The sequence below is a fragment of the Sarcophilus harrisii genome, chromosome 3, assembly GCF_902635505.1.
Source record: "Sarcophilus harrisii chromosome 3, mSarHar1.11, whole genome shotgun sequence".
In the NCBI taxonomy this organism is placed as follows: Eukaryota; Metazoa; Chordata; class Mammalia; order Dasyuromorphia; family Dasyuridae; genus Sarcophilus; species Sarcophilus harrisii.
The window spans coordinates 300867668-300884929 of NC_045428.1; the positions used below are offsets into that span (position 1 = coordinate 300867668).

Here is a 17262-nt window from a genome sequence, read left to right on the forward strand (position 1 = left end):
CACATGGCCATATAGCCTTTGCTTAAAAATTTCCAATGAAAGGAGATATACCACCTCCCACAGCAACCCAGTTAACTGAGAGAATGCTAAATGCCAGGCATAGTTTTTCCTTACATCAAACTTTATAACTTCTATCTTGGTTTGGTTCTCCAGGATGAAGCAATACAACTCCAATCCCTTTTCCATAAACATTTAAAGGCAGCTATTTATTTGTCCCCCTTCCCCTCAAGTATAAATATCCTATTTCTTCAGTCAATTTTCCTATAGCATGGTTAGTAATCACAATTCTGTTTATCTATTGTAGAAACAAGTTTGTCAATATTGGTCCTTCTTAAAATATGACAACCAGAACTAAGCACAATATTCCAAATCAAAGCATAGTAGGATTGTCATTTCATTCAGGTTAATGGATCTGAAGACAGTATTAGCTTTTCAGAGTCATATTGCTGACTATTTATCTTGTAGTCTCCTCAACAACCCCCAAATCTTTTCTCCACAATGTCTAACCACAGTACTTTTATATTTATTTGTAAAGCTAATCCTTTTTAACCCAAGTCTAAAGTACAATTAGGTTTATCATTTTGACTATGAGATACTATCATTCACAAATTTGAAAACTGCTATCTATGCCTTCAGCCAAGCAGTAATTTTGTGAATATGGAGAGTCCCCTCTTCTCCCAACACCTTGATGTCATTTCATTGACAATTTTCTGGGTCATCATTCAGTTTCAACTGAACTAGGCCATACAGCTCCGCAAAGTATGAGAGACTTTGGTCAAATACTTTGCTTAAATGTATTAGAAAGAACAGAACATTCCTCTAAACTACTTTAATAACCACATCAAAGACGAAAATGATATCATTCTGGCATATGTTCTTGATGAAGTCATGCTGGTTCTTTGTGATCACATTTTTCTTTCTAAATGCTGACATATTCATACTTTAATATTTTAGAATTTTGTCAAGATCAGCAATCATATGGAATAAAGATTAGTCATTAGGTTAAATGTGTTCTAATGTTTTAGTATAGTGTCTTATACCATTTTAAGTTGCATACATTCTCTTGACTCTTCACTCTGTAACAATTCATATAGCTTTCCAAGTTTGTCTGAATCCCTCGTATTTGTTATTTGTTGCATTATAACAATATACCATTACATTCATATACCCCAATTCAATCATTTGTTAATTTAACACCTAGTATGATTCTGTTTCCATGATCAAAAGTGCTTTTGATGATTAATCTGCTTTTGACTTCCTAGGGATATATTCTAAATAATTTTCCCATCCTATCTGGACCAGCTTCATCCATAGAAATTTAGGTCAGGGGAGCCCAATTATCTTTCCATTCTGAAATCTGTTCTTCCAAAGTCTAAGGTGCATGTCTGACTTTGCTTGGCTTTTCTTTTTTTTCAGATATGAATTCTAAGATGAAATGATCAGTCATTTCCCTTCAATGTTCTCAAGATTTCTACTTTAGTAACTAAAGTTAGCTTTGAACAAACTTTGGAAATCATCAAGTTTGTCTAGAAGTCATTTTCTCCTCCCTACCCTTTGGTCACTGAATTTCACCTTTAGTTAATCTCTTTAAGGTTGTTAGTTGAGAAGAACAGATTTAGAGGTCATAAATATGAACATTTCAAAATGGATTCCAGAAAACCCAAGTTTTCAAGATTCAATGGAATGAATTTTTAATAGAAATTCTAGGCCTTAGCAGGTTAGGACTCAAGAGGAGGGGACATCCTTAAGTCTGAGATAACTGTATATCCCACCCTAGTTAAGAATGGGGGGGGGGGGGGGAAGTGACATTCATCCATCTCAGGATTTCCTGAGAACCCCCACCACAAACCACTCCAACCTGCTTTTCTCTACCTTCTTTTACTTTTACTTTACTTTTTTTTATGTCTACTCTGGTTCAAGATATAACTCATGCCAAATAGTTTCCTGATTTCAAAGATACTGCCATTGTCCAAAACACTTCTGGATTTCTTCTAATTTCAATTTGGAATAACCAATAAATTGGCTACTTTACAGGGGACATTTGGTTCTATGAGCTTTCCATTGGCTAAATATACAATGAAATCCTATTCCAATGCCTAATCCATCACAAGGGAGTAACCCTTGTTTTTTGAAAGTCATGTCCAGAGTGTAAGCACATTTGGGCAAAGATTACTAGTGTTAAATAGTTGGAAAATTTTTAAAAATAGTTTTAAAATCATTAAAGCCCTGTAAAGCACAACCACTTTAATAATTATTTTTGCGAAGAGAAGCAAATAAGAACATAATGGAACGTTAGTTTTCCTCTCACTGTAGATGTTAGCTATGTATAGATTTAACCATGATGATTCCTAATATGACATGGTTATATATAGACTTGTTTTTTATACACATATACACAGATACCATACCCAATTATTTTCTGTTTGGTAGCAACTCCTAATATATTATCCTCTAATTAACCTGGCTCTTTTCATTAGCAACAACAAACAAGTATAGGTATTAGCTTTGAAGCAGGCTCTGGCCTGAATAAACATCAATTTAGATTATCATTCTTAGATAAACAAAAATTTGATGTCACTGACAATTCAGAAAAACTATATCCATAAACATATGTAAGAGAAAGGCACAAATGACAAAAATTGGTCTATAGAGGGAACAAAATATGGAAATAAAATAGTATGAATGATTATGAACATGAGTAAGCAAAGAAAATCATATTATTTCTCCTTCATTAACTAGAGTCTAACCTCCACTAATCCTGGTCTGTTATTCATTTTTCTCTAAGAGATTAATTCTTTCTTTGATCAGCTCTGATCACTCATTTCATAATATATCATTAATTGATTATATAATGACTTACACTTACTTTTCTCTTATTTCATGATGTTCATCTTACTCCCCAAGTTGCAATGTAAATTCTCAAGGGTAGAGATCATTTCTTTTATTTTTCTATCTCATACAGCACTAAATAAAAAGGTATATATACCGGGTTCTCTATAAACACTTATTAATGAATAAATAAATTAGTGAGAAGGAAGAGGGTGACAAACTCCATGATAGTGAAATGTGACCATGGGGCTCAATATACCATTATAGGGCACCTAAAACTTGTCCTAGTAATTTTTCTCATTGCTGTCCTGATTCAGTAATCTCTATCCTTCTCTCCAGATTTCATTACTGGCAATAGAAAAAAAAAAAGGAGCCACAAAAGGAAAGCTCTATTTATCTTGGGGAAAAGGAGTCCTTATGTAAGGAAAAGAATTAAGAAAGAAAGATGTAGCAAAGTCATTGCCCAACTTAAAACACAAAATGTGACTTTAAAACAATGAACTTCATTTCACAATCAGTTTCTCTATATTCACGACCTCACATACACAGAAAAACAATTAACACAGGAAAAAAAAGCACATCACCTTGTTTATGGAGACATTTAATAGCCCTTACCCTTCCCACCTTTCAAAACACATAGTATACAAAATATAAAATATCTTAAATATTTATAAACATTGCGAGAAAAAAAAAAATAGAACTGTATGAAAATATTTTTATCTGGGTTTTCCCTCACTGTTGGCCAGGCAGCTTAATTTGCCTTGAGTTCGTAACTGTTGAGCGGGTAGGAATATGCTCTGCCTAATACTATTCGGTCCCGGAGGAGTTTAAATAAGACGTAGTAATTGCAGAAGAGGATGAGGGCCATGGAAAGTGTGTGATTCCATTTCTCTGACCGAAGTAGGGAATAAAGTTGGTAGCAGACAACACTTCCCTCAATAAGGATGAGCAGATTTAACAGCCTTAATGGACGATGAAAGAGAAACTGTAAGAAAAAAATTGGGGAAAAAAAAAAAAGCTATATAAGAATGACTAAAATTATCTTCAATGAAATGTTTCTCTGATGACATTATTCTAAATTAATAATGTAATACTTAATTATAAGTCTGGTTATTATATAGGACAATAAAGTACTTTTAATCTCCTGGTTCTTGGAAAAACCAGAGAACATGCTAAAAAAAATGTGGCTGTACATAGAACTGGCTCTAAAGTACTTTCGTTTTAAATTTAGTCTTGATATGAAAATTAATACCCTCTGAGATTTTTGTCCCCAAGAAATATTGGTAGAATGAATTTCCTTGTTCAATCTTATTTCAATGCCTTCAAGAAAAAAAGAAAGAAAATCACCCTCTAAGGCAGTTCCTCATGAGAATACATCTCAGCCCATTAATTCCTAAAAAGAACCACGTGTATATTTTTATTGAAATCAGTAAAAATCCTACATAGTGCAAATTTTTTCCAGATAATTTCAAGGAAAAACAATACTACTATATTTAATATAATCCTTATTTAATTTTTCTCTTTATTTCCTGTAGTTGGTCATGACTATCTAAGTCATGCACCATGCATTTCTGTATATTTTCTGGTTATGAAAAAGCTGGATATACAGAACCAGGATGAGAAAAATGAAGATAAAACAGGATTTCAAGTTTTCTCCACCAACCTCTCAGTTCCAAGTATTTAGTCTAAGTGATATAGCATCAACAAAGTAAAAATTATGGAGTTTGTGCCTATGAGCATTGGTGATAAGAAGACATATGTCTTAACAAGTCTTCTTAGATTAGAGCTGGCATGGAGGAGGGGAAGTAAAGAGGACTTCTCTCAAATAAAAATTAATTAAGACTTCTGTGCCTGACCAGGTTAAACCCAATTCCTCAAGGCAGCTTTGAAGGCATTCAATTGTCAAAAGCCTCCTGCTAGAAAAATAAGATGTAATTCAACTGAACTTTCACCCCACATTGCCTGGTATTATTACAAAGGCTTACAGAGGAAACTTGGGAGCCAATTGCAGTTTTCAAGAGAGCAGTGAGAGTCACCATGATTTCCGCCAAGCTATTATTGACCTACAGGCCTCACAAGTCAGGAAACACTTTTCTATGGATGCTAAAATAAAATCACACATCTTCTTCGGAAATTATCTGCTTCATTTAATTGTGGAATAGTATCCCTACTTTACTTCTTTAGAATAATCTACTCAGGGCCCAAATCATGTGAAAGCCTTTTTCTGAAGCAGGCTTCTAATCTTTAGCTGCAATGCTCCTAGACAAGAGCTTTTGGTAATGCCCTATGCCTAGCACATCAGGGAAGACAAGTATTCTTTCAAGGCAACAGCTTTCACACAAATTCTCCTCTGAATTCCTTGATATAACTTTCACAACAATCACTCCTCCTATGATCTTCATTTCACTAATCTATACAAATGTTTATTTAATGCACATTTTGTACAAAGCATATCAAGAACATATACCTTCACAAAGGGCAAATCTACTAAGAATAGCCCTCACACTCACTCCAAGATGCTTCCTTTTGCAATCTATTTGTTTCCAAAAATCCAAATTTCTGAGGTTGGGGTTGTAAAATGTAATGTAACTGGAAATTTGATTCAGAGAGGGGTAGAGACAGGGTTGAGTAACTTACTTAATTGAAGCTCCCCTATGCACAACCTATGTTAGGTTAACCAGGTTAGGACAACCTGGTCTCTAGTATACTGACTTGTTCCTGATTTTCAAATGAGCTAAACTGACTTTGTTATTTCCCTATTTTTTATATGCTTCACTGAATTGATGTGTTATAATTATTAAATAAACTAACAACTTAAATTTAAGAGTTATTAACATTTAAGGATATGCAGATCAGAATTCATTATACAAACATTACTATTCTTTCTTCTTTGTTACAAAAAAAAAAAAGAAATCTAAACAAGAAAAAAATCTCTAAACCTGAGGCAATGGGTTTTTATTTTTAATAACATTGGATACAACAAGTCTAATACAACGTCAAAAAATGGACAATTCTTTAGTTTTGTTGAAAATCTTAATTTTAAATTATCTGCTTCATACCTCTATAGAATGTGTGTTCAGAATTAGAATCAAATTAATACAATATCATCTCCTATACTTTCCTCATCCTCAATTTAGATTTGAGAATAAATAAGAGATACTTGCATAAAAACGAGCATGGGAGACATCTGAAGGCACTGCTACGTTATAAGGCCCCACAGCTCTATACAAACAGCGACTATGTCGTACCAGCACACCCTGAGGCCATATCGTACTTTCTGACCATCTAGAGAAGAAAAATTTACCATTAATACATAGGCAAGAGGAGAGATTATATTCTCTGATAGGGACAGCTACATTTCTGTAGCAAGAGACAAAGTGTTCAAAAAAGGAAATGTTCAAGGTTTCACCTGCCTAGGTTTGGAAATACAGAATCCCTTTGTCAAGTTGAAAGAAATAGAAAGTGTTTATTATACTGGATTTTAGCATAATAAGAAATAGGATGTAAAGTGATACTGATAACTCTTGGAATTAGAAGATTCTATTAACTTGTTTAGGAAAATGAACAAAGATAAATATTTGATGTATTATAGATGGATTAAGAATTTTAATACTGGTGGTTGAGCTGTCAACTCAATCCCAAGTGAAAGAGATCTATTTGAAAGTACTAAAAGGAACCTAATTACAAGAGAAGCCGATTCTAGCAGGAGCAACAGTGAAAGTAAGTATAGAGCTAGGGCTTGTATATTACTTGCTATGAATAGACATAACATAAAAATGTCCTCCCCTATCATCCCCTACCTATATTAAGAGTCTAAAACATGCTCCAGTCTATATAGCAGGATAAAGAAACTTTTTAATTTTATTAAAGTTCTTTGAGTCTGGTTTTATTTCAATTAATTTGGATAAGAATGAGTCTTTCCCATTAGCTACCTGGTTTTAGAGAGGAAATTCTGAAAACTGTATAATATGTTTTGATTATATATAAATTAACTCACCTTTTATTTTATAATAATTAGGTTTTTAAGTTTAAGCTTTTTAGATATATTTATGGAATAAAGAGTCTATTGGCAACCTAATATTTTCCCATTCCAGAAAATTTTCCATTGGCCCTACTCACACTTACCAGCATCATAGTGATGATACACTCCCTCATGGCCATGTGCCATCAGTAGCCTGCAGAAGAACAGTACTAGTGCTGTGGGTTGTATTTTCAATTTTTATTGAAATTTGTCCTTTGCCCATAGTCGGGTTTCTTTTCAGTCTGGCCCAATTTCTTTCAGATCCTGGGCTTGAGGGCCTGTGCTAATCTGTATCAGACATCAAGGCAGATAATTGAAGGGAGAACTTTTGGGTGGGGATAAAGGTTACCTGAATCTGTTCACTAAATCAGGAAAGGATTTCTACACATGATGGGATCTGTGTAATGTTTAGAGAAGAACACAGAAAAATGGTCCAGGCTTAAGGTACAATGGAAGGAATGGGAATAAAGGGAGCTCAGCTCTAAGAAAACTAAACATTGTGCAGAAGAGCAGGAGATGAAAAGATGTAAAAGCAATGGAACACTTAGGGAGTGGTTTGAATCTGAGTAGGAGGCCAATCAAATCATTAGGAATTTGGGAAAAAGAAAATGAAAAAGGATAAGCAACATAGAAGCAGATGTCTAATCAATGTCATTAGCAAAGGAGAAAAGGCTTGTCACAGAAACAGAAGTTACAGCTTCCTAGATATGATAACTAATCAATATTGGTCTGTGTCAATGAAGGTACAGAATCAATCTTTCAGTTTCTTGGAAAGAAATAAAGATGTATGATAATCATCTGAATTTGAGAGAAGAAAGCTAATTATAACATCACCTAAAGTAACCAGGTAGCTGAAAGGGAAGAAATGAGAGGGTTTGAAGGAGAATGAAGAGTTAATATCTTTGCTTGTGTTCAGCTTAGAGTGATAAGATGAGCATCCATGTGGACAATGGTGAAAAATTAAATGTATATAGTCATGAATATGAATGGCACACAAAGCAAGTCAACACAATCAGTTGCAGAAAGGTGATATGTGGAATCTCCCTCAATTCTACTCACATGTGTTGTGGAGCATTGCTGTAGGACCCATGTTCAAGTTTCTGCCATTTGCCCAGGTGAGCAGCTGATTTGTGCAGTAAATCACAGTATTTAGATGGTAGCAGCTGTGTGGTGAGCATGACAAAGGCATTAATCCATACCATAATGAGGTGCTCACATGACCAGCGCATGTCATAGTACTGGGTACTCTGGAAGAGATCAGAAGAAAGATAAATGATTTATGTATTTCTGAATAGAGGAGACAGGGATGAGTGCGTAAACATACGCCCTGTAGATATGTTGAACACTTGGAAAAAATCATGCATTAGCTGCCCTGCTGTCGGCGCAGAAAATCACAGAAAATTCAAGAACAGTGTCTTCCAAAATGCTTCAATTTGAGTCTTTAGTGGTTTGGGTTAGGACTGGGGAGATATAATTATAGTTCAATTGTGCTTTCTTCCTAGAAGCACTCCACCTGAGTGAAAGTTTCCTGTGAATGAATTCATACTGCTGTAGAACTGCTTCAGGATGAGTAGTGGACACTTAACTGTCCCAAAATATGCAGGCAGCTACATTGCCCAAGGTATATCCAGCAACCTTTTCCTTTTCAATAGATCGAGTTGAAGATTAGATAAAGGTTAGATAAAATTCAAAGTTCTGATGTAAAAGCAAGACCAAGAGCAATCATCTCAGTTGCAGTAAAACCCTGGACTAAAGTTACTATACACTGATACTTCTATCAGTATAAATTTAATTCTCTCCAGGGGTGTAGAAAAATTAATAAACAAGGAAGGGGGCACCATAGGTGCATCACATATATGGAAATACCTATCGACCAACCAGGAGCGGTACTAGTGCACTCCAGATGCAGCCGCACTCCACCATCCAGGCTGCCAAAGGGGAGACAGAGAAAAGGGGAATTAAACAAGAAATACCGAGTTTATGTAATGCACACACAAATCCAGAAAATGCACAAAAACAAGACGACCACTACCTTCACAAAACAGAGTGGCAGAAATGCAACGTAGTAGGCACTGAAGAGGGAATTGAAGAGGACTTCCTTGATCCTGTGGTTGAAATCTGCTTTTAAACATTCTACCTCATTACGGATGAGGTCTGGTGACAAAGGACAGCTGTGAGTGGGGATGGGTGTGGCATTATTAAATTGTTCTTTCAGAGACTCTCGCAACAAGGAAATGAAGTCTTTGGATTTGGCCAAGCCACCCATAGTGGAGGAACTTTCCTCCACCACTTGGTGCTGAACCACATAGTTATAGTCCGTTGGAAGAAGATGTGCTCTACTATCTTGATGGAAACAGCAGAGAGGCACATAAACACCAAACCTGTGAAACAAGGTGAAAATGAAAATAAGTAGATAACAGATGTGCACAAGACAAGATCTTGTAACCATGTCAATAAAACTTGTGAATGAGTAGCTATTAGAGTGAAAACAACCCAAGATTTCTATCATAGCTAAGGCCCTCGCTAATAGCAAGGTAGCTTAGGAAAGCACATTAATTCTCAGTAGTACACTACTAATCTGGTTCTCTAGTAGCTTGTGAGAAAATAAAATGTTTCTCTATGTGCTTATTAGGTTACAGCTAGGGTGACCTAGGTACTAAAATGAAATATGATTATTATTTCACATGAATAAACACATCTGTAGCATAAAAATAAGGGCAATTCAAGAACATTCATTTCATCAGAGACTTCTGATTGGAATGATTTGTTGAATATATAGAATTTATGACATTTATACAGACTATATTGCATATAAATCTATATTAAAGACACATAAATGTAGTATGAAGAACAGACAAAAGGGAGAGATAGTGATAGGAAGGTATATGTAAAATGGTAAGATCTTACATCATAAAAACTGTCAGAATAGAGAGGGACAAATGAATTGGGAAAGATGTATTTTGTAGGGAATACACAGAAAAAAAAAAAAAATCGCAGAATGCTAAGACCTGAACCACAGAAAACTTTCTAGTTAATGGAATAAAAAAGAGAAAGCCAATAAAGTAGAAGAAATGGTAAATCAGAGAAATACAATATCATGAACACAGAGTAGATGAGTTTCTAGAAGCAGTGGTGGCCAACAGCAAATACTACACAGTTCAAGCAGAATAGTAACAAAGTCTCTGTATTTGGTGTCAAGACTATTAGTAGTGACTTTGCAAAAATCAGTTTCAGCAATAGTAGAAACAAAAAATAATGTAAATGAAAAGAAGGCAGAAAAAAAGACTACTCATTCAAGAAAGGGTAGCAAGATCAAGAGGGGTTTTGGTTTAGGTTTTTTAAGAAAAACGTGGCTCATAATTATTTGAAGGCAAAAGGAAAGGAACTTACAGGAAGAAAGAGATGGAAGATTAGTGATCAGGAGTGAGGAAGGAATAAATGTGAAAGTTCCTGAGGATTTGGAGAGGGAGTGGAAGCTATGACAAGTGATTGTTACCTTCAGAGAAAATCCAGACTTCTTTCTCTGACACTAAATGAATGGAAGAGAGGATAGATGTAGAAACAGAAATGTGTTGAGATGACAGTAAATAAGGGACTGCAGAAAAAGGAATACTGTGATATTTACCCACTTTTTGCTTCAAAATATCTGTCTCTACGTCTACCCTCTTATTCTTTCTTGGTATCTCAGAGCAAGAGCTATTGTTCCTTCTCTCCAAAGCTGACTCTTCTTCTGTATCCCAGCCCTTCCACTGGTTTCTTACTTTCTGCCAACCAGGTATCCCCTATCTTAAAAACAAAACAAAGACAACAAAAAACAAAACCTTCACTTGACCTTAATATGCCCTCACCTTCTATCATTCTATTTTTTCCTCCTCTATTAGCCAAACTTCTTCAATAAATATCCCATATCTGCTGCCCCCATATCTTTATAATCTGGCTACCACCCACTGGATCCCAAGGAAATTCATCAATGACCTTCCATCTAAAAATAATGGCCTTTTCTTAGTCCTTGTCTTCTCTAACTTCTTAATTGCATATGATCACCTTTTTTTTCCTCTTAAGATTCTCTTCCTGTGACTTCTGTAATGTTTTACTTGACTAACTACTTCTCTATAATTCCTTCCTATTTTTCATTTATAGGCATATATCAACACTCAGTCCTTAGCCCTCTACTTTTTTTTTCCCCATTTACTTCCTTAGACAGCTCTTCCACTCTCAGGGCATCAATCCTCAATTCTTTAATGATGACTCCCAAACTTACATTTTTATACTTCAGCATTCTCTAGTCCCACATTTCTAATTGTTTACAGCTCATTGTGACTGGATATCACAATCACCTGACTCAACATGCTTAAAACTGAATATCTACTTTCTCATCCTTTCAGATCCACTAGTTTGCAGGCTGAATCGTTTATATTTGTTTCTCATTCTTCCACATTATTTTATCAAGTTCAGAAGATTTTTCTTTGCTAAGTCTCAGATTTTTACTTTTACATTCTTAATACCATGGCTCTAATCCAGGTTCTCATCACCTTTCCCCTGCATCACATACCAAAAGTCTTTTCTCACTGTACTCTGCTGGTCCATTTTACACAAATATTAACAAACCTACTGATCCTTCATTGCCTACAATATCTCAACTGTCTGTATCTATGGCTTGGTATTCCAGGAGCCTTTTCACCAACTTACCCTTGTCTCCTACCACTTTATACCATTTTCTGCCATGGTCAGAGCCATTTCCTTATTGTCCATTAATATTCAAATTATTCTTTCCCTCAATTGTCATATGCTGTCTATTCCTTTCCACCAATCCAAATCCTAAACTTCTTTTGAAATTCAACTTACCAAACTGTCCCATCACAGACCTTTCTTTTCTCTAATTTCCCACAATACTTAGTGTAGACACTTGATTGGGTCTTATATCTGATAATGACAATGCCTGAGAAGAAAGCATTTGCAGGTGCTATTAAAGAAACAGCCTTTGATAACTAACACATTCATCAAAGCCACATCTCTTTGGTGTTTTCAAGGCCTTTAGAAAGTGACTTTGCCCACCAATTACTTTAGTGACTGGCACATAAGAACAAGGGGACCACCCACAACAGAGACACACAGGAAAAGACACCAGGAAACATCCAATCTCCAAAGCTATTCTACACTATGACAAATTCTACTTGTTTCTTACTTTTTCTTTCCTCCAAATACTATGTATTCTGTACCAAAAGTTCAATTATGGTCTGCCTTCCAAAACCAGAAGTGAACACCCTACTTCTCCCTGTTTTAATATGCTGGTTGCAAACACTTCCAGCTTGGGAAAAGCTAATATACTCTTTGAAACTACTAATCATACCCTACCGCCTTCTCTCTCCCAAAGCTCAGCTGTACCTCTTCCTTTACTATGCTAACAATATCATACAGTCTTTCATTTGACTAGATATTGCATTTACTTATCTGGTTTTCTGCAGGGATATCATTTCCCCAAGACTTCTAACTCCTCAAAGTCTATGTCTTCATACTTTTATATTTTCTGCCATCTAGTACAGTGCTGGGCACATTGTTTCAATCTAAATATTTTGAGTAACCATTATAAGTATACATTGACCTGATGATTTATTTAGGTAGCAAATAAATTATAACTTAGTATCCAAAGTAAATTTTCACCTTTACATAAAGTTGTGACAATCTAAATTAAAACATCATTAATTATTAAAACTTTACAAAATTTTATTCCACTTGCTACAGTTAATTGTACTATTGTGGACAAAAGGTGGCTATTAAAAGATGACTACTGAAATCAATGCTTCCTGTTGCATCATGAAAGGAAATTTCATGTGCATGGAAGAAATTAAATCTTCTTTAACCTTTATTTCATTTCTCTTCTTTCTTTACTTAAGCATTTCATAAAACTACCTTTAAAAATTATAAATCTGATTCTTGGAAGTTTTCTTAAAATGCTTTCTTTAATAAAATCTATGCAGTAGAAAGTTTTAAGATATATTTAAAACTCAAAGACTTTATAATAAAAATTATACCTTTAATTTATCAACTATGACAAACACTTATATAATCTTTTTAAAAAAAAAAAGAATCAGTAATTCATGAATTCCCTTTAGCCCATTTTTTTTTTTTTTGCTTATCAATATTCTCACAATCCTTAAATATCAAAGAAAAAAGGCTATGACATGGATATATAGACACAGAAAGCAACTGTCCCTCTGTAATATCAATTATAATCAATTTTAAGCTCAAGGTTAAAAGTATCACAAAAATGTGTATTGATGAGATTTTGAATAAAAATCACACTGGAAGTCAAGCACCTGGATTCAAAGAAAACTGAAGTGATAATCCAGCTTTTAGCAGCAATATCTTTTGCAGATGTAGAAAGAATATTTTCTTCTTTCAGTCTAATTTATACTAAATTGAGAAATTATTTGGGAATTGAAAAAGCAGAAAAGATCCTCTTTCTTTTCTAGTCTATGAATATAGAGGAAGAGGAAATTAGCCATATACTTTATGTTTCTCTTATTGACCTGATTGAAGTAGTTTATTTTTATAAATGACTGTTTGGTGAATTGATATTTAAAGGAATTAAATATATTGGAGATTTGTGCTCAAAATATATGCCTATTTTTACCTGAATAACTTTATATGTGGAAGAAAAATACCTAGAATATTTGTTGTTTTACTTCAGTAATATGATTTCAATAATTTTACCATTGATTCTTCTTAATAGCATATGGAAAAAATATAAAAACATTATTTACTCATTGAATAAGACTGATTTACATTTTTTTAAATGTTTTGGAAAACAAAATAACCAAATTGTTGCTCAATTTTCTGACGTAGTTGCAAAATTAAACTAGAAAAATGAAAATAAATCATTGCCATAAAATATATAGTATGTATCTTTAAAAAGTGAAACCTACATTTAAAATGCTGCAAATTGTAGAAAAACATATTATGGGCACAAAATCAAATGTGCTTATTTAAGAAAAAAAAATCTATCACATTAAGTTTTCTTATTTTGCTGTTCAGTCCTTTCAATCATATCCAATTCTCCATGATCCTATTTGAGATTTTCCTGGAGTGATTTGCCATTTCCTTTTACAGCTCATTTTACAGATGAGGAACTGAGGCAAACAAGGTGAAGTGACTAGATCAAGAGTCAAACAGTAAGCATCTGAGGCCAGATTTGAACTCAGGAAGATGACCATCTTGACTTAGCCTGGCACTCTATTGCAACACCTAGCTGCCCTTACCAGTTTCTAATTGAAATCTAAGTTTTAATTCTATCACTGATACCAAATAGAAAGTTATCCCTTAAACTGATAGCATATTTTCTCATCAAGCCTTTTTTCTATACTGGGTGTCCATTAAAAGACTTAATATATTATCCAAAGCTAATCTGTCCCTCCTCCTTTGAAAGAGAAACAGTTAAAACAATTCAAATATGACAATAGAATCACTTGATCTCTCTGAGTTTGTTTCCTGAAATGCATAACGAGGAGGACTTGACTACAAGACTTCTAAAAGGTTCTTCCTTCTATAAAGAATTATGATTCTAACCATACAAAGGAGCTCATTATTGAAAAATACAGCTTTTTACTTATAGTTCATTCTACACACTTATGATCATTTCTAGTGAAGTACCAAATTTATATTCTAATTGTATGCTTTAATAAAGGAGTACAAAAATCAATAAATCAATGTCTTGACAGTTGATTATTTTACATGAGCCAAGAATATTTTTTTAAAGTTAAGTATCTGTCTAAAAAAAGCATTATAAACCTTGATCCTTTCTACAATTGATTCTTCTACACATTAAAAGCATCATACTTGTCCTCCTAATATATGAAGTGCCAATAACTCCTACCTAACAAAGCTTCCAAAATGGATGCTTTTTCTTTTAAGTATTCTAGTTCTACCATTTCTTTACTTCTCCCTATATTATTTTGCTAAGAGTCGATAACAAAATGTTAAGAATGTATTACTCACGGGTAGCCAAGGAAAAGGAGATTGAGGACTGAATGACTTCGGAAAAGATTGACCAGAGTCCAACAAAGCACCCATCCACACAAGGTAAGCAGCACCAAACGAGCTGTTATTAGTAACACGTAGTGAATCACAGATGCTGCACCCACCTTAGAGGCCTGGAAATTTAGAAGCATCAGATATAAGATTTCATAAAGTAGAGAATATAATAGTAATTATTTTTTTCCAAAACAAATATGGTTAAAATGAGGACACCTGGGCTTACTAATGTTCCAAGGAAAAGCCAAAAAGAAAAAAAAAGAAAAGAAAATTAAAGAAAAGAAAAGAAAACTCAACAGCCCTCCACCCAAGAAAACCCATTCAAGCGTCAACAACTTATAGTTTCTGTTTGTTTTGTTTTAAAAAATAAGATTCCAAATTAATGGAAGGGAAACAAGTATGTTGAGATTTTTAAGTTTTACAAAATGGGAATATACAGATATAGGAATCTATCCTTTTTTCTTAAATCCAATATTCTGATGGCTAAATTATGACAATGAGAAAACATTTGTCAGAACCTGGAGCCATGTAGCTCCCAATTTCCTCTTCAAAGAGGAAAAAATTAAGAAGTAGAAGGAAAAGTTGACTCTCTATAACTTCTAAGACAGTTGTCTGCTCTCATAAAAGATCAGAAGCACATGTAAAAAGAAAAAGAAAACACAAGGAGTGTTTCCAAGGCTCTCAATCTCTCAAGTCAGGTCATGAATAGCTAAGGGCAAAGATGAGGAAGGGGAAAAATATGTAGTGATACATTGTACAAATTAAGCTATTAGAAACAAATATCCCCTAGCCCCAGAGTGAGTAAATGCTAGTCTGTGTATTCTTCTTATGTATATTTCCTTAATATACAGGGTTGAGGTCAGAATTCTTCCCTTTAAATATTCTTCATGTTGCCATTAAATGTGGAAGTTTTAAAATGATTAAGTAGCAATAATGATAAGATGATAATGTAATATTTAAGCCTACAATGATGTACAAATTCAGTTATTCTGAATAGGTACAAACCTTATGCTTCTCCATTGATGATACCCATTCTAATTCAGCCTTATTTACCAACTTTCAGCCAAAACCTTGGAGAAGGAGCCTCAGCCATTGGACCCACTCAGCCCCATTTCCAAGGTCCCCAGGGCTGGCTGCTATTAATCAGTGAGGTAGCAGCCCAATAAATTTTAGTCCTGGCAGGAGGGAGGTGGACTTGGAGGTGGCAGAACAGGGCCCAATGGATGGGACTCACCTCTGAATGGCCTCTGAGTTGGTGGGTTTATTAGCTCCAGCACCTCCTTAAAGAGGACTGGTCTTCCTCAGGGCAGACATCCTCCCTGTTACATAGATAATAAACAAAGAGGAAACAAGAGGCAGGCAAACTAACATTAACATCTATTAAAAATCTGTACATGGTGTTTTTGGCACTCTCCCAACTAAGTTAATTTTTTTAGGAAATTAAAGGGAAAATAAGGCCATAAAACTAGTTAAAAACATGTTCAACTCAAAATCTTACAAAAAATGAATGTTGAAGACTATCTTTACAAGTAATTGGAAAAATTATTACTATTACGATTGAAAGTTATTTTTTAATTGTTTTGGCTTTACCTACTCGTGAGCAATAAATATTGTTTCAATTGTTTAGTTCTATGTATTTGTATAAAAATGTTTTGTCAGATATATGCTCAGGTATTTTGTGCTGTCTAGGTATTTTAAATGGTTTAAAACAATACTGAATAATATTGCTGACATAATGTAGTTTCTCTATTTTTCACTTTTAGTTAAATCTATTTTAACTTTAAAATATATGTTCAAAATATTCTATTCTGTATAAAAAAACTTTTTTGGGATACAATTTGCAAAAGTTTCTTGTTGCTAAAATTGTGCTAGGAGTTGCTAAATGCTAAATCAATTTCAAGTTGGAATATATTCCACCTCAAAAGCTAATAGGAAGGATAAAGATATATTTTACTTGTAAATGGAAAGTTATCTAGACTTTTAGGGTTTGTTGCAGTAATGCCCCTTTGCTATTTCTGCAAAACAAAAATGAAGAGAGAAGAGCTCAGGGAAAGAGGATGGAGCTGAAGTTCACACGTAATAACTTTAGTTGCAGGTTGGAAATGGCAGTAGGTACAAGAATGAATTTCTGAGAAGTATTCATAGTGGACAAAAGAGAGAAACTAAAAAGATTTTAAGGCCAAAATGGTGTAAGTCCTGAAAAAACATACTTGAGTTGGACTCTAAAATAGATTCAGAATCAGTAAGAAAGCAGCATTAAAATAAAAGCCTAGAGTAAAAACTAGGATTTTAAATTTTTTATTATTTTATTTTTCCTCAGTAAAACCAGGATTATTTTAATGTGTGACTGAGGACAGTTAAGGAAGGAAAGTGACCTAACT

General features: G+C 34.1%; 1 protein-coding gene across 1 annotated transcript in view; it reads right to left on the reverse strand.

Annotated features, from left to right (window-relative positions):
* TMEM39A (transmembrane protein 39A) overlaps positions 1 to 17262 on the reverse strand; it is a 33121-nt gene continuing 15859 nt past the window's right edge. The window contains exons 5-9 of the mRNA XM_003763609.4: positions 14846 to 15000; positions 8883 to 9231; positions 7910 to 8097; positions 5994 to 6114; positions 1 to 3814 (exon numbers count right to left, since the gene is read on the reverse strand). Coding sequence (XP_003763657.1) covers positions 3581 to 3814; positions 5994 to 6114; positions 7910 to 8097; positions 8883 to 9231; positions 14846 to 15000 — 1047 coding nt within the window. The 3' untranslated portion in view covers positions 1 to 3580. The remainder of the gene's footprint in view (positions 3815 to 5993; positions 6115 to 7909; positions 8098 to 8882; positions 9232 to 14845; positions 15001 to 17262) is intronic.